Consider the following 18061-nt stretch of genomic DNA (forward strand, 5'->3'; position numbering starts at 1 on the left):
CAGCCAAATATTGTTCTATCCTAACAAACAATAAATCAATGGAAAGCATATTTATTCAGCTTTCAGGTGACTTATGACTGGTTTTGTGGTCCAGGGTCACATTTGGTTGTAGATGTAGCCCTCTTGTTCATGTAAATATAATTTCACTGTAATCAAGCAATTCTCAAAAATTCTCAATGGCCAATTCCCATTACCATTTTGAAAGTAATGGCTGTTATTAAAGAACTGCTAGAAATCTAGGTATTTTTTTTATATGTAAAGCCACAGCAAAATCATTTCTTGTGTATGAAGTCATGTTCACGTTTTGCAGATTGATGGCTCCACCTTGCGAACTCTGTGCATGCAGCACGGTCCACTGATCACATTCCATCTGAACCTTCCCCATGGCAATGCTGTCGTCTGCTACAGCTCTAAGGAGGAGGCGGCAAAAGCCCAGAAGTCACTGCACATGTAAGTTTGTCTTTTTTTTCAATGCAGTTAAAGAAGAGAAACCATAGTATGATTTCTAATAATTACTGAGTAAGAGTGTAATAGTAGGTGAGTGCATTTATTTCAGCTTTACGTAACTTGACTGTCAGTTCATGTTAAAGATATTTTATTCTTCTATTAAGAAATCGGCTTCTGTAGTTCAGTATTGCAGTGGTTCTAAACCTTCTTGACTCCAAGACAGATTGAGAAGAATTTTAACAATGAAATATCAAGCATAACTAGAAAAATGTATATTCCTTATAAAATTGCCAAAGGCACATCAAGTTACAAGTTGTCTTGAGGACCCCTTGAAAGATTTTTCTTTGCCCGTGGTAGGGGTGGGCAATATGACCAAATTTGTGCGATATGACATTTTTTATTTTACAATTATTTTATGTATCACACTAGTTATTTTGTGTTGTTTTATCTCATTTCTGTTTTTTAAAATAAGAAAAAAGCAGCAAATTACAAACAATAGGACAAATACAACAGTACAGAAATGTAATAATCCAATAAAATTTTGTACTATGTAAAACATAGTCTTCATTGAATGAATTAATGTTATTTAGTCAAGAGCAGCAAGTTTTTTTAATATTATACTGATACACATCTGGTTTGCACTCAACTATTTCCTTTTCACTTGAGAATTAACCAGATGTGTCTACATAATTACTCTATACGATGGGCATTTTAAGTTAATTCCATATGTATTCCATCATTCAACCGCAGTAAGACATGAAAGAACTGAATTTGCGATCTCATGCTTATAGATTGTTTCTGTGCACGAGCTTGCACTGTGTCAGTCACTGCGTGCACCACATTGAGTTAGTTTTCACTGCCTATTGTGTTTCAAATTCAAAGTCAGCATGAACACTGCACCAAGTTCCTTTTCAGGATATATTTCGTCCAGTATAGGGGTGTGCCATATCATACTGTCCACGATAACACAGTATACATTTTTACATGATAAAAGTGTCATATCGCCATATCAGTGATATAGCGACATGATGACGTATGGCACATTTACGATCTCTAGTGCGCACAGCAACAATAACACCTGTCTGAGAGTAAGAGCAGCATGTCAGCTTCTGATGACAATTTAGCACCTAAAAAGAGGTCTGCAGTCAGACCTCTTGACAACTGACAACACATTGATAAGCTGTTATTGCAGTGCAATATTTGACCGGAAGGGTAAAATTGATGGTTATTTTCATCAGTTAAGGCTTGTTAGATCCAGCATTCTGTCCTTTCCGAATCAGACACAGAGAAGGTAGTGCGTAAGATTACATTTGAGTGAATGAATCCTAGCATTTATTTGAATAATTATAGAGAGAGAGAGAGATTTGTACCTGAGTGACTGCATCTGTTCAGCGTCTCTTTTCCCGCCAGCGTTTTTTTTTTTTTTTTTTTTAATTGCCAGCCACCGCCAGGGTTTTTGACCATTTTAAAACAAAATTAAATAGCTCATAAAATATTTTCTTTTATGATTATCTGAGCATCCAATGTATCAGAAGAAAGAGCTGACTCTCTTCTTTTAAACAAAACAAAAAAGTTTTACTCTAGCTTGCATTCATTTTTTTTCAACACTTGAATATGGGTAAGTTTAATTTAAAAAAAGCAACATTTTGAACAAAAAGCTGAGAAAATCAAGTTTTTGTGAAAGACTGACTCCAGATCAGATTCAATGATTCAATGATCAAAAACAGACAGAGTAGATTGAGTCCATTAACACTCATAATGCTTACACAGTCCTGGAGCTCATCCTGGGTCCACATTCAGTACTCATTCAGAAGATGCGTAATAGCGCCCCCTAACGTCTAAAAGTGAAAACATGGAAACACAGAAAATGCAGTTTTTGGCCTGGATGCATTTTCTCATAAATAATGGAAAATTCCGTGTTTGGCGGGGAAAGAGTTAAAAAATAGCGATGTAACACCATTGTTGCTGATAAATATAATGTAGTGATCCAGTAGCTTAGCTATTTTATTGCTAAAAGTCAAGGGGTGGCGTTGATAAGGTTCTGTTCCTGAAGGCATAGCGTTTAACCTGTGCATTAAACGATTTTATTGCACATCTTCCAGCCAATCATAATCGAGTATTCAGACAGACCACGGCATAAATTACTTTAGTTATAATTACTTTTAAATATCATCATAAATATCATTATCGCAAATATTCTAGAAATATTGTGATTGTAATTTTGAGGCTATATCGCCCACCCCTAGTGTCTGCTCTTTATATTTTCATTCATGCATTTTATCACTGAAGTGTCACCTACTGGATCATTTCACATGCACACTACTTTTCTCCATTACTGTTATTGCATGCTAAATGTAAAGTTTATCAGCCTGTTTTCTGATACGGTTGAATAACTGTAATAATGTGGCAACTTCTATACAAAGTGGTTTCCAGATCCCCAAAAGCCCATGCTGGATTTCACACAGACTTTTAGGAGTGTGAGGCACTATACTGATAAAGGTTCTGCTCTTTTTCTTCCTTCAGGTGTGTTTTAGGGAACACTACTATTCTTGCAGAGTTTGCTAGTGAAGAGGAAATTAATCGTTTCTTTGCACAAGGTCAGTCAATGACTGCCTCTCCCAGCTGGCAGACGCTGGGCTCTTCTCAGAATCGGATCGGATCCATCGAGGGTTCTCACCCCTTCCCAAACCGCACTGATCCAAATCACTGGAACGGCAGCGGGCTGTCAGGAGCTGGCAGCGGAGACCTGCACGGCTCGTCTCTCTGGGGCGTTCCCAATTACTCCACGAGCCTGTGGGGCAGCCCCAGTGGCGGTGAGGGGGGGAGAATCAACAGTCCCTCCCCCATCAGCTCCTTCCTTCCTGTTGATCATCTGACAGGAGGTGGGGAGTCCATGTAGTGCATCTTTCACCTTCTGACTTAAAAACAAAAAAAACAACAACAAAAAAAAAAACATACAAACCCGTGACCTCAATGTGGAAATAGTTAATCATAATCATATGACCATATATATATATATATTATATATAAAAAAAATCAAATGGCACTAGTTAGACTTTCTTCACTTACAAAAAGAAAAAAAAAAAACAATGCGGGGTCACCCTGTGGAAACAAGTTACGTTTTTTTCTGCACATATGTCCACTTTGTTTTAGCCCAAAACATATCAGTTTGAATACTTGAATCATGCAGGCCAATTCTATAATGTGAAAGGATGTATTTACACTTCCAGGTAGTGCTCTTCATACAGAAAAAAGCTTCATTTGAGCTCATCTGTTTATTCATCATGTTTATTTGAATTCCAATTCTTTTCATTTTGTTTTTATTATTTGCATTTTGTTTGCTGACAATGTTGGAGTTTGAGCTTTTTTAACTTTGCACTGAATGTGGTTTTTCTCAGTATAATCTGCAATATGGAGGGAGCCGACAGTTCCAGTGTAGTTGTTTACTCAAGGATGTTCTTAAAGTGTGCGCTCTACTATGCCTTGATGTACGCCTACCTTATTGTGGTATTGTGGAGTTCGAGATCAAGATATAGATGCTGACTTAGGATTATTTGATGATATTACAGAAATAAGTATTGCACCAATTTTGTTTTAAAACTAAAGAATTTAGCTCTGCAGTGTAAAAAAAACTGTAGCCACAGCTGTGACTTGCAAACCCGACCTGCAAGCCAGGGGGAACAGCACTTTCAAAATAGGCTTTCAATTTTGTTTTGGAGGCATCACATTGTGCCCTCTTGTTTACAAAACTTTTTGAGGGGGAAAGTATGGTCATTCTTCCTTTTATTTTAAATGGAAAAATAAAAAAAATGCATAAAGAATTTTTAAAAAAAATCATATAAAAAAATTATAAAAGAAAAAAACTAAAGAAAAAAAATTAAAAACAAAAAAAACAAACAAAAAAAAAATCTTGAGGATGAAGACGAAGCTTTCTATCTCTGGGAATACTGATCAGTGTTTGGCCATGTCATTGGTTATTTTATCTATTCCTCTTGTCTGCTAAATAACCAGCATGGTTCTCAGGAAATATAGCCAGTTTTCCCCTATAGAAACTCCTTGTAGGAAAATCCAACTTTTAGCACTGAAACTACTTATAGCTCTGTAAGTTTTTCTCTGCCAAATAACTGCTTTAAGCTGGAGACATTCTACATACTGCTTTTCGAATATGCTGTCTTTTTATTAATGAGTGGATATGGTTTGCTGAATCACTATCTAGTCCTTCCCTTTTTCCCACTGTGTGGCTCAATGTTTTTCGCTTTGTGACTGTCGAAGTAACTGTCAAATGTCATAAGAAAAAGCAGAAATCTGTAACTATGCATACTGTGGCCATTGACTTGGCCTACAGAATCGTTTTTTCTTTGTCTGAAGTAATGTTTTATATGTTTCAGCAATTTGCGTATACATTGTTTGATATATATATATATATATATATATATATATATATATATATATATATATATATATATATATATATATATATATATATATATATATATATATAATCGCCAGCGCTGGTGTTAAAGAAAATCTTGTTTGGTTATTTTAACAGTGCAAAAGTCGTCCACATTTCATTGCCTTGATTCAAATTGTGTCCGAAGATGCAACAAGTCAAGTGGCTTTTAACTGTTTACAAATAGAAAATGATTGTAATGTGTACAGTTTGGTTGTGTTAATCTGAAGTTCCTTACAATATTAATAAATCAATGTTTTGGCTGCTCATTACCATTTTATTTTAATTTTATATTTTGTTTTGTTTTTTCCTTCTTCCCCCCTCCCCTTTTCCCCTTCCTCAAAGCTGGTTTGTCATTGAAAATGGCTTGCCTCTGTACTTGTGGCCAAGGAAGGCTGGATTAGAGGTGAATGTAATCTATTGCTGGTAGTTTAAATGATGTGCATAGATTTACAGACTATTTACCTTTTATTGTACTATATTTTAGGTGCACAATTTATAAGACGCTTCAAGAGCGAGAGGGAGAGAAAGATGTCAGCATTAGGCTAAGCCATGGACCTTAATATTTGTTTAAGCTGTTCTTTTGTTTTTCCTCCAGTTTGTTTTATTTGAGAAGTAGAACTTGCGTGGTGTGTTAACTTATCCATATTTAATGACTCATCGTACAAAACCCTGAGTATTACCCTCACTTTATGGTTGCGTGCCAGTATTGAACCATTTTAAGTAACTGCTTTACCAAATATACTTCAATCAAAGGATTTGTTTACTTAATTCCAGACCTGACTTATCTCATTTTGTTTGTCTGACTAATTTTAAGTGGAACATTGGAGAGAAACTACATAACGAAAGCTGAAAATGAGTTTTTGTAATTGCACTTGGTGTACATAATGAACTAGAAAAGCTTGTACTGTATTTGTGTTCTGGAGGCAGCGTGTAGCTTTGGAGACTGGACAGGCCTTTTGTTTGTCTCTTTATTCTTTGTGTACATTGGCTAGACTCTTTAAAGCATGCGTTGTGCCTGCGTATTTGAGTGGTCCACTCCATTCCTGCGCATCAGGAGCCCAAGTATTCTCCTTTTGTATGGGGGCGTATAACTGCAGGTATCACCGATCGAATTGCCGTGACTTTGTTTACTCCCTCGATGTGGATTGCTCACTCTTTTGTGCTTTAGTTACATGTTCGTATGCATCCAGGATAGCGTTGGTCCTTTCTGGAAGTGCGGCGCTGAGCTTTACCAATGGTTCTGAATGGGTTCTTTCCTGCTGTCTTGGCAAACGTGCTAGTTTCCCTATTCTTCGTGGCTTTGTTTTTCTGAAGTGAACTTTGAACGTGTAGGGAAAAGCCACTGGCACCCAGTTTGTTTCCACTTTTAATTATTCGCTTTTGTTTTTTTGCTTTCATTCCCCCACCCCTCCCTCCTAATTTTGTTTTATGTATGTGCAGCTGTTTGGTGTCGGACAGAACTGTCATGCTGAGACATTTTGATAATTCACAGTCATGCCAAATTATCGAATAGGGGGAGGAAAGGGATTTGTTTTGTAAAAGCTGGACAATGTATATGCTTCAAATGTCACTTGCAAAACGGATGTTTCGAGGATATTCATGAGCAATGTACAATCCCCATTTTTATAGCCAGGTTGAACATAGAGGAAGCGAAAAAGTGACTTGGCCTGACATTCTACTTTTGTACTGAAATTGTCATTCTTTTCTGATTTGTCCTGTGAGCAAATATGCCCATGTCTTTTAAATGGTTCCTACTGTTGAACAATGTGCTAAGGCAATTGACTTAAACTGTGAGTATGTCATGTTATTATAAACCCAAAAAGCTTTAGTAAAACCAGCACAAGAAATGGACGAACGAGAGTTTAAATCGAAACTTCCACCATGGGGAAATTCTAAGAGAGTCTATGCAGTGTAGGGTGAGGCTTCCATGTTTGTGTCTTTTGCTTATTGAAATCCTGACTGTGGTAGTGGTCGGATTTAAAAAATACTTTTCCTGTAAATGTGCCATGATTGAAATTTGCATTTATTTTTGTCACATTGATTGGCCAGTTGTAGCAAATGGAGGGTTGCATTAACATTTCCTTTTTCACGGCGCTCCTCACTGAACGAGCTGTGGAATGGTGAATTCTTCTAGTGGTCTGTCCAGAAATAGTTTTGCTCACATGTAACCTATATGCACACTGCTTTGGTAGACTGTTTGAAAATTAATAGAAATGAACATCAATAAGATAACTTAAATGAGCAGGAAGTTCTTTTCAGCGTCTTCCTGGGGTCATCTTAGAATTTTAACTTGGGGAACTGCACTTTTTGAAGGACAATCCTTATTTGTATTGGTAACAATTGACACAAGGTTTAGTCTAGTAATACATGGTAGATACTCAAATGTGTAGTGATGAATGTTTCCTGTAATGCTGTTTTTCTTTTTCTTTTTTCCTTTTCTTTGTTGCTTGGTTTTCAATTTTAGTACCCTTAAGTGCATATGTAACGAGGTAGTTGAGGTAGAGTAGTTTTTAGGTCTTTTGTTGGCTGTACTTGTAGACTGATCATAACTGTTTGTAAAGTCCTGATCTTGATATCTGAATACAAAGCTGTATAACTTGGGTACAACCCGCAATAAAGCCTAACAGTGACATGGTGTGCAGTGTTTTTTCTTTCTTTCTTCAATATACTTTTACGGCAAATGCAATTGGAAAAAACGTGCATGTCGCACTTGTATTGGGGGGAAAAATGTTATGACTTCAAATGTTTTGCCTTTTGACCTGTGCAAATGTGTAGTTAATGAATAGTTGCCAAGGGCCTCATCACAAAACATTTTTATGTGGAGTGTAATAAATGATGCTTTATGATCGTTTTATTGCACTGCCATATAGCTCCAAAAAGAAATATTGAAGACAATCATCACTTATTTACAGGGTTATTATAGTTGCCTAAAATAAAACCATCAAAAACTTGTTACTTTAATAATAAATTCGGCTAGTTGGCAAAGCAATTTCTCGTTGTCAATTAATGTAACTTAATTTAAAGTTATGTTTAACTTAATGTTCCAAAATAACACATTTACTCTTTATAAAAAAAAATTTCCAAAAATCTAAGCCTCGTGTAAGGCTGCCGCAGGGCAGCCCCCTCCCCCCCACGGACATGCACACATATCCACACAAAACATAATCTATACCCTGTTGGTAAGGAGTTGGGAGAAGGACCTGCAGAAGAAGGGGATGAAGAAGGGAAAAAAGCGAACAAATACATAAACACTATAATATATACATTTTACATACAATATATAATTTAAAAATATGTATATCAACTTATATAATGGGAAAATTATTAAAAAATTGTCTGTCATTTGAGACAAATATCCATTTAAAACATCTAACTACTTCTTAAATACACCTTTTTGGTCTATTTCCCATTATTTAGCAGTTTAATGTGTTTTTTCTTCTTTGTTTTTCCCCACACTATATGTAATATGTACAATTACTGTATGTATTTCATAAATAAAGAGCTTTTAATACAGGTCTTGCCCGCTAATATATAGGGTCGTGATTACATGAACCGGCACGCACAAATGAACAGTGCCTTTTAAAATGTTTACACAGAGTGGCTTGGAAAAGTAGTTTTAGTTTACATAAAGAAGGGCTATCATGTTGGAACAACATACTATTAATGCTGCAGTACTAAATCATAAGTGACACTTGCAATAATGGTTTTTAATAACTCCACTGTAACTGACAACGTTTGTGTGATGATGCATGCAGATAATGAGCAATGAACCAAAACAAGTTTCCTGTTGGCCAGTAAAATGTTCAATGGTGTTACACCTTTTACAATGCAGTATATTTTGTGTGCCACCAAATACGTAAAAAAAAAAAAAACCTTTTTAAACAAGTTTGGTTTTTTGATTGAGGCCTGACCAAGTTTTTTTTTATTCTGCTATAAAATGAACCAAACCAAAGAATTACAATTTAGTTTTGGCTTTATTTTCAGCTCAAGTTCCCAAGAGTTTATAGTGACATTTTCCTTAAATACAACAGTACACATGACAAGGCAGTTGACTCCATAAGCAAGAGACAGAAAATGGTATGACAGAAACTGGACAACGAGTGGATACAGCTGATCCATATTGTTTGATACAGAGTCAATCCTTCTACCTGTGAAAAATGGGTAGGAAACATGAGACATAAGGTTAAAAAAATGACAAATCGCCAAGCATGCATAAGTTACCAACAATCTAGGCATTGTAGCTCACAAGACCGTGTGCATACCATAAGATTTGCCTCTATTCATACACATCTTTTTTATCTGCAATGTACTGTACGATCTCCTCAGGAGTCATAAGCTTCTCCGCCTCTGCATCTGGGATCTCAAATCCTGTCAAAATTTGAATTTAGAATTCAATGTTTAAAGATATGACAGTTGTCAAACACTTTAATACTACTGAAACAAACCCCTACTAACCGAACTCGTCTTCCATAGCCATTATAATCTCCACCTGGTCCAAGCTGTCCAGCCCCAGGTCTTTCATGAAATGAGACGACGTTTGAAGCTTAAGGAGGAAAAGAATGAAGTTAGAGATTGATGCTGGGAATAAGCATCTCTCGAAACGTAAACCAATTGCAGTAGCCCAACAATAAATCAGTATGTCCACAGAAAAATGTAGGAAATGTGGCAGGCAGGTATGCATTTTACAGGTAAACTGCACATAAATGTCAGTATTTTGAGACTAATATACTACTAAATGAGACACAGGATGTTGCAGTACAATAAATGTGAAGTAGGTCTCACCTTATCTGGATTGATCTTGTCATAGAGTTTAAGGACGTACATAACACGGTCTTGGATGTTCTCTAAAGTGAGGGGTGGAAGATCACCGTAATGCCGACACAGATGAACAGACGGGCCTGAAATCTACAGACATGCAAACATTTATATTGATTCATTTAGGCTTTATACAAAACATGCCAATTTTAAACTTATCAAGCAATTTGTCACATACCAAATTTTTATAGTACACATCATTAGAATTAAAATGATCAGAAGGTATTAAAATGTAATGTCTCCTTTTTCCCACTTTGCTATGGAACAAAAGATGTTGGACAGACTGTAAAGAGACTGATAGCTTCGGTCACCAATAACACAGCGGTCCTCAGAAGTCATGCATGTTTTAAAAAAATTGATATAGATTTTTTTCCCAATTAATTATCCCTTTAATAAAATCTACAATAAAGGAAGCAACAATCGCCAGTGACCATACACGGTAATAAAATGTACTGTCCTAGGGCGTTTTATTAGGTTAACCAACTTAGTAGTTCTACTATAAATAATTATGTTTTTAGTATTGCAGGTCACACTAGTGTGGTAGATGTATGTTGTGACTGCGCACTATTTTATCAGAGTATGTGTGCCAGCTGTCATGCTTAAATATATCTGTCGAAAAGACACAGGTAGGTCACTGAGTAATCCAGCACCAGTAGGCCACACACAAACAGCCCTCATCTGCAGAACGCTCACCCGCACTAGGTCAGTCCATCTCGTCCGCTGGCCGAATGAAATGATAGAAAGCGCTCGCTGGGTTGAGGCGAGGGGTGCACAGGCGGATCGTGTGAACGCGTTGCCATGATTTAACCTTGCAGAGGCGCGAGTGACGGAGCGCAGACAGTGTGCAAGCGCACGGGACGCCATGTCTGTGAATTTCTATCCCACAATTCACTGCGACAAACTGGACATAAGTTTGAAATGCGCGTGCGCACTATGTCAGGGCAAGTTCGACTATTTTCCGCGAATCGGTTCTTTCGAACTGTTTGTTTACAAACCGAACGGTGCGAACGAATCCAATCCAATGAAAAGATCCGACTCAAAAGAATAATTAAAACGGACAGTACCATTAGAGGAACGTTTCAGTAATTTTATTTTTTTATTTTCGTTTAATTATTTATTAAAGATATATGTAATTGGTTAATATATATGGCAATTTACAGGATAACATATAATATATGTAACGTATTAAATAATTAGGCTTTTATTTTGAAACCAATCATGGCTGCCAGTTACGCATAGGATCATCCAGTAATGGTCTATCAAAGTATATTTATTTGCTCTGCTCTCATAGCTAGAACCATCAACGTACTTTTTGCAAGGTAACTGTAGAACACTTGTACGAACCGAGGGGGTTTTAAGGGAGAGGTTTTGCTCCGCACCGAGACTAAATAAACAGAAGACTGGATGTGAACCACAATCAGCATGCTACACAACTACAGTTAACGCAGGTGTTTATATTTTTAAATAAATTTAATATTATGCTGGGGGGAAACACTAAAACCCTGTCTCCAAACGAGACCTAGCCTGGTCAACTAAAAAAAGTGTCCAAACACCTCTAAAACACGCCTGGGACACCGGTTAAAACTAGACTTTGGTTAAAACCAACCAGCTTAGGCTGATTTAGCTGTTTTTGTTTTTTCCAGCAGGGATATACATATAGAAGTTTATGTTACAAATAATGTTTAAAATAATGTTTAGTTATACACCATATAACCTTGGCATTGCTTTGCAGGAGATAGAAACCATGGAGCCTGCAAGTCTGGAAAACTTGTGTGTTTTGTACCACAGTGCAAACTATATAGTTGTCAACAAACACTGGGACATCCGTATTGACAGCAAAATGTGGTATGAGAAGCAGACGGTCCAGAGTCAGCTGAAGCATCGCTTCCCAGAGCTTGTAGATCCTTACACCTACTACGGCTTCAGGTCTTTTTTCTGGGGTGTTTCTGTTACTTTTCTATGAGTTGAGACAAACAATAATTGAAACCATCACATTTGTCTCATCAGTAGTTCATTCATATGCATTCTTATATTCTGCAGGTTTTGCCATCAGTTGGATTTCTCTACCAGTGGTGCTTTGTGTGTAGCACTGAACAAGGCAGCAGCAGGGCATGCATACCGCTGTTTTAAAGACCGACTTGTTACCAAAGCTTATCTGGCACTGGTACTGTGACATTCAGACATCCAGTGACTATATCAGAGGGTTTTTTTTTTTTATAATAACATAGTCTATTTATATTTCCTCTGCAGGTCCGTGGTGTTGTGGCTGAGGAGAAAATGACCCTTGACTTTGCAATCGGCAAGAACACGACAGAGGGCAAAACCCATATGATGTGCACTGAAGGAACAGAAGGTCAGAATCGCTTTTGCTTCAAACATAAACAGTAAAATTAAACGAATTATATATTTTAAAAAATTAAACTAAATATATTCATTAATCTATTTCATATTGTATGTGGTAGGTTGTGAGAATCCCAAGCCCTGCCAAACAGAGCTCACCGTTTTAGAGTATGGAGCATATGATGGAGATCCAGTCACAAAAGTGCTTCTACAGCCTCTGACAGGTACAGTACAGAAAAAAATATACATGAAGTATGTTGTCAAATGAAAAAAAGTTCAAAAGTATCAAAAACCTTTTAGGACGGACGCACCAGCTCCGAGTGCACTGCAGTGCCATTGGTCACCCCATAGTGGGCGACTATACATACAGTCTACGCACAGACAATGCTCCGTATCGCATGATGCTGCACGCCTACTTCCTGCACATTCCACTAGAGAATGAGCCCATCCATGTCATAGCCCCAGATCCCTTTGTACCCAGCCTCGACTCCAAATGGGCACCGCAAAGATGTGTGAACATTCTGGAGAATTTACTGAAGAATATTTTAACAAAGTCACAAGTTGAGATCCAAGAAGAGCCAGACCCAGTGCACAGGAGGAGCAGCCCAGTGGAAAGTGAGGAGCAACAGGCACGGTGTCAGCAGTGGTTATGTGAATGGAATTTGGACTGAGGAACGTGTGCACGTTTTTACCAGTAAACTTCTGAAGCTACGCTGCAGGCTGCTTATGGGCTACCCTCTTCTTTAAAGCCAGCCCTCCTCAAGAACAGTGTACAGAAAGAACTGAAGGCATAAAGGAGTATAAAACCATTTGGCTGATCTATGTATGAAGATCATCACTGTGAGTCATATTGCATTATGGCGACCACCCCACGCTTATGTCAATCTACACTAGCATTCAATTATTTGGGGTTGGTAAGATGTTTTAAATGTTTTTGAAGGAAGTCTCTCGTGTTCACCACGGCTGATCAGAAATACAGTAAAAACCGTAACATTGTGAAATATTATTCAAATTTAAACAAACCGTTTTCTTATTTTAATCTGTTTTAAAATGCAATTTATTCCTGTGACAGTAAAGCAGAATGTCCAGCAGTTATTACTCCAGTCCTTCAGATTTATTTGAAATGGAAACTTTTTGTAACATTATAAATGTCTTTACTGTCACTTTTGATCAGTGTCCTTGCTGAATAAAAGTATACATTTTTATTTAAAAAATATATTCTTACTGATCCCTAACTTCTGAACAGTATAGTTAAATGGAACAAAAAAGAAGCTAAAATATATAAAAATGAATAATAATAATCCCCATTTAGTGTCTTTACCTCTTTCAAGTATGATGTGTATACAAGTGATATTGTGTAAATGCATAGCTGTATGGTTTTAACATTTGTGTTTTTAAATAATTTATGATTTTTTTAAATTCATTTTTGTTGCAGTCTAGAAGGGGCCAAGACTCGCTGTTTTTTCCACTAGACAAACAGGCAAGTTATATACAACATGGATAAAAGCCTTAACTTCTGTACTTGAATTTTGTGAAGCATGTTTATAGATATCTATTGCTTGAAATAGACTGAATGATCCCTACCTCAAAATCTGAAAGTGTAGCTTTGGAAAATTAAACTGTCTATCTACAGCGTATGTTTCTTCCATGTCATCCTGTTCCTTACACCATTTGGTTTGTACTGCTACAGTGGTGGTCATATTTACCGTTGTACGATGAGTTTTTAAAATCCAGTAATCTCAAAAGGAATCCTCATAATTGAGGGCAAAAGATTTCACTATACATATTCTTTAAAAAGGTTCCTGTTGGAAAGCTGCTTGATTTGAAAGTGATCTCTCTATGAGCTGTGCTTTATATATTGCTACATTATGCCAACCGAAATGTAGCTAATGTGACTGCACTGTACTAAAGGAGTGTATTGTTTAGTAAAATATAAAAGCCCTCAAGACATGCTGTGATTACATAAAATTAGTCAGTATGGATGCTCTCTTCTTTTAAAAAAGCATTTATTACCATTCATAATCTGTCTTTGCACACAGAAAATGTTTAGTGTTGCAGAAATTGTACTGTTTAATAAATAAAGGCCCTTCAGTCTAACAGCTAATCACTGTGTGGTGTGCAGTGGCATGACATACCTTAACAGAGATCTAAAAATACTGACATGAAAAGCAGGATATGTGGTGTTTGCATATAATACACATATTCTTGAATTTTATATTCTATGTTACATAGCCATGAATACAGCAAGGGATTTGTACTGCAAATGGTCACGAATGTGAACAGAATTAATAGTAGCATTTCTTTGCCGTTCAAGATTTACAATTGTGACCTAGAGCAAGGGAAGGCAGGGGAATATTAGTCCATATTGGTTCTTTTGGTCCCAGAATGAAAAAGTGAGCAAGACAAACTGAAGTTCAGTCCTAGATCTGGCTAAGAGGGAGGAATTTCTGGTAGTAACTCTTGGTAACATCGATCATCAGTTCCTGTGTACATTCAGGGAGCTCTCCTGAAAATAAACCTGAAATATAGAATAACAAAGAAACTTATTTTTAGCAAGTTAAATTATTTCACTTCTAAATTCATTGTTGACATTATATAAATAAAATAAATCCAACTCACTACATTACCAGATTATAATAAATAAATATATAATAAATAGCATCATATATCTGAAGGTGCCCACCTGGACAGCCAGAGAATACTGTAAATGGAGGAACCACTGTCTCTGGGGGAAGGACAGTGTTATCCAGTATCTTACAACAGTCCTTCAAGACACAACGTCGACCCTAAAAAACAGGCTTTATTACTGCAAAAGTCACACCCACAAAACAAAGAGGACACAGATTAGGGGGATACTTACAATCACACAGTTCTTGCCAATGTGGACGTATGATCCGATCTGGGCAGCGTTGACAACACAGTCCTCCTCTATGAACACATGGTCCCCAATATGCAAAGGGAAGAAAGCCACTCTAATGTACACGGAACAAGCACATGAAATCATATAAATTATATTATCAGTGAATATACAGGCACTGCCTGAATTTGCATTTTGCACACATATTTTGTTGATCCTGGAACAACATTACTTTTTGAAGATTTAATCATCCTACCCCTAAACCTAACAAGCACCTAACCCTGATTGTTTACAAGCCTAAACTTGTACCCCAGGTTTGATTTGTTGATTGGAATGGTGATCCAGGAACATGCTGCACTTGGTGAAATCGGGTTCTGTGTTCTACATTAAATCAGTAGCATTACTCACCCTTTGCTAAATTTCTTAAATGGTGGTCTGATCACACTACGACTTTTAATGACACAGTGGCGCCCAACTCTGACATTAGCAAGATCTCCTCTGATGATGCAGTCATTCATCACGATAGTCTAGGGATGAAAAATAACAGCTCATTTCACAAAGTCAACACAGTTGCTGGTAAAAATAACAGAACGAAACAAAGAGGGGGGAAAACGCACTTTTCCATTGAGGACGATGTTTTGACTGCCGCAAAGCACCGACTGTCTGCTGACTTTGTTGCCCGATGCCTAGAGATCAAATGTGCACGTTACCATCATATGACGGTTCAGCTCTGGGTTGATCTGAGTAACGTTAATTAAATAAACAACATGTGAAACTGATACAGATATTTACTGACTGGTAAGTTATGTGCTGGCTATATAATCTTTGTTTATTAAAAAACACTATTAGTCAGTTAACTTTGAATTTAATATTTGCAACCGCTTAATTCAGCTGGCGGATATTAACGACGTTATTAACATACCGTCTCGATGTATTCAGCCTTGTTGTATAATATTTCACACAGCTCCATCTCTGCACAATTTTGTTATGTTGACGAACCCCTCTGTTGTCCAGCAGCTGTCTGTCAACCGCTCCCTCACTATTTCCGCTTCCGGTTGGTACCAAGACGACACTTGTAGCATAACTTTATACTTAGATGTATCACTAGCGGCCGGCCCGAGAACACTCGACGGCGAGTGGACTGTGCGTCTGCAACCGTCCGTAGTTAGACTCATGTATGATTATATACATCTGCAATGGTCTTAAGCAGATAATTTTGCTAAACTAACACAATACAACAAGCAAAAGTTGCACATGCGCAATGGTGTGGCATCATTGAGTCTTACTGTGAGTGACGACCACGCTGACCGTTCCAACATGGTGTCTGGAGCGGTATATTTCTTTACGCAACTATGACTTGTAGTACATCTTACCAATGCAAATGTTTTAAATAGTAAATATAGAAAAATGTTAACGGGAACATTTTGTAATCACTCGAACTAGATATATGCAAATTCGGTTAGTTCGAGAAATTTTAAAAATATGCTAGTCTTTTTCATCCACGTTTCCGAGTTTTTATAAGATATTTTTAAATAAATGTGAATGCGTTTTATGCTTTCAAAATGGATAGCACATTTCTTAATTTGCATGAGCATGAAACCCGTATTTGACCGCACGATGGCGCAGCTGTTTTGTATCACAGTTTCGACTCCGGCAGAGGCGCCACATTAATCCATAGCGGTCTGTGCTCGTGGGCTCGACTCCCACCCACGTGCTTGATTAGCTTTATTAGCAGTACTTACATCAGAATGATAAGCCTATCAAAATGATGTGAACGTTTACGATGTAAAAGTTAGTGTAGTATGCTATGCACTAATAATAGCCTACCTAAAATAAAAATGGCTTTACACAATGAATTTAGCTTGCACTAATAAACCCGTTGAATGTTTTAAATCTAATGGCCATTTTCAATCTTTATTTTTAACACATAGGCCTATAATAAATTCTCTGCTCAGCAGTATTTCTTTTTACTCTTGAGCCTGGGAATAGCCTCCTGAATATGCTACAAACAACCCACTCACTCACCTAAATGTGCTCAAGTAAATGCCGTGTTGTGTAAAACAGGCCTGTAATCCCTTGCTGGCCACATCTGACAGCTTGAAATTCTCTTATAGTTATACAATAGTATAACATTGTATTGATTAGTCATTAGATTGTTACACATAGCTTGTCCCCATAACTAACATACACCACCAAAACACTCCATCTCCATTGGCCTATTGGCCTTTGTGGATCTTTAACTGAAGCAGTTTACTAAAAAATCTATTTTTATTAAATAAGGCAGAGAAATGTGTTGATGATTGGCTGCTGGCGTCTGTGTGGGAGGATTTGTCTCGCCCATTTGAGTCTTTATCAATAATTTCACATCAGGAAAACATCCAGCATTTGAACTCAAGAAACGGTTTATGTTTCCAAGCAATGAGGAGGAGATCTCCTTGTCTCTCCTTTATCTCCTTGTATATCTGCTGAAGGAACTGTTTTGATATTCACATAAGCAAGACTTTCACTGTTTTCATCACCTAATGTGTTTTTTTTCTTTTCTTTCTGTCTTGTCCAGAGATGACTGCCTACACTGTTTATCGGGGTTCTTTAAATAACAAACTATTTTCATACTTTTCTGAATGCATCTCTTAGCAGTGAAGTTCTCAGCAGTTGAGCTAAAAATAGTGCAGGGGTCATTGTGTGTGTGTGTGTGTGTTAGTGCGCGCGTGTGCGTTCTTGTATGTTCTTGTTTGTATGGTTTATGAGGACACAAATGTGTATAAATGACATGCGTAGTATTACAACATAAACATTATTTATGCGGACACTTCCTGTGTACTCATGAATCTAGTGGCTTAAACTAAACTGTTTGGTTTTTAATGCAGAAAGTTGTGTGTGATGGTTTAATGTAGGATGATAAAATATACAAAAATCTATGGATAACATCTATGCAAAGTCCCTATAAAACATGGTGTGCGTGTGTGTAAATGCACAGTAAGATATGTGAAGTCTTGCCATCATTGTATAGTCATCACTGCAGCGGCCAGGGTTTCATGAGGGCTTTATATAATACAGCCTCCATGTCTGTGGGCGATGGACACGCTATCTGTTCTGTTGAGAAGAGCCAGTTGAGCAAAAGTCAGGACTGTATTGAGTGTGTCGAGATA

At 37.2% G+C, this 18061-nt stretch overlaps 4 protein-coding genes across 11 annotated transcripts in view; 2 read left to right on the plus strand and 2 right to left on the minus strand.

Annotated features, from left to right (window-relative positions):
- The window catches only part of LOC137041678 (trinucleotide repeat-containing gene 6A protein-like), an 89212-nt gene extending 84344 nt beyond the window's left edge, over nucleotides 1-4868 (plus strand). For all 7 annotated transcript variants that reach the window (XM_067418268.1, XM_067418277.1, XM_067418288.1 and 4 more), the window contains 2 exons: nucleotides 311-450; nucleotides 2971-4868. In XM_067418268.1, the coding sequence (XP_067274369.1) occupies nucleotides 311-450; nucleotides 2971-3346 (516 nt within the window). In that variant the 3' untranslated portion in view covers nucleotides 3347-4868. The remainder of the gene's footprint in view (nucleotides 1-310; nucleotides 451-2970) is intronic.
- A 3987-nt stretch (nucleotides 4869-8855) lies between these two features.
- ndufab1b (NADH:ubiquinone oxidoreductase subunit AB1b) lies at nucleotides 8856-10615 on the minus strand. Its single transcript, XM_067418333.1, has 5 exons — nucleotides 10409-10615; nucleotides 9683-9805; nucleotides 9356-9443; nucleotides 9163-9268; nucleotides 8856-9048 (listed from the first exon to the last, which is right to left on the minus strand). Exons 1-4 carry the CDS (start codon nucleotides 10577-10579, stop codon nucleotides 9177-9179), a joined length of 474 nt encoding a protein of 157 aa, XP_067274434.1. The 5' UTR covers nucleotides 10580-10615; the 3' UTR covers nucleotides 8856-9048; nucleotides 9163-9176.
- A 298-nt stretch (nucleotides 10616-10913) lies between these two features.
- Nucleotides 10914-13908, plus strand: rpusd1 (RNA pseudouridine synthase domain containing 1). 2 transcript variants are annotated; one of them, XM_067418300.1, is made up of 6 exons: nucleotides 10914-11163; nucleotides 11448-11641; nucleotides 11756-11879; nucleotides 11966-12068; nucleotides 12178-12279; nucleotides 12356-13908. In XM_067418300.1, the coding sequence occupies exons 2-6, from the start codon at nucleotides 11460-11462 to the stop codon at nucleotides 12724-12726; spliced, it is 882 nt and encodes a 293-aa protein (XP_067274401.1). In that variant the 5' UTR covers nucleotides 10914-11163; nucleotides 11448-11459; the 3' UTR covers nucleotides 12727-13908. The 2 variants fall into 2 exon arrangements, with proteins under 2 accessions (XP_067274401.1, XP_067274411.1); XM_067418310.1 differs by having other exon boundaries at nucleotides 10924-11034.
- A 136-nt stretch (nucleotides 13909-14044) lies between these two features.
- On the minus strand, nucleotides 14045-15994 carry dctn5 (dynactin 5). Its single transcript, XM_067418322.1, has 6 exons — nucleotides 15835-15994; nucleotides 15530-15598; nucleotides 15321-15439; nucleotides 14916-15027; nucleotides 14739-14841; nucleotides 14045-14573 (listed from the first exon to the last, which is right to left on the minus strand). Exons 1-6 carry the CDS (start codon nucleotides 15880-15882, stop codon nucleotides 14476-14478), a joined length of 549 nt encoding a protein of 182 aa, XP_067274423.1. The 5' UTR covers nucleotides 15883-15994; the 3' UTR covers nucleotides 14045-14475.
- Nucleotides 15995-18061: the final 2067 nt, after the last annotated feature.

The sequence above is a fragment of the Pseudorasbora parva genome, chromosome 2 (genome assembly GCF_024679245.1).
Source record: "Pseudorasbora parva isolate DD20220531a chromosome 2, ASM2467924v1, whole genome shotgun sequence".
NCBI classification, from domain to species: Eukaryota; Metazoa; Chordata; class Actinopteri; order Cypriniformes; family Gobionidae; genus Pseudorasbora; species Pseudorasbora parva.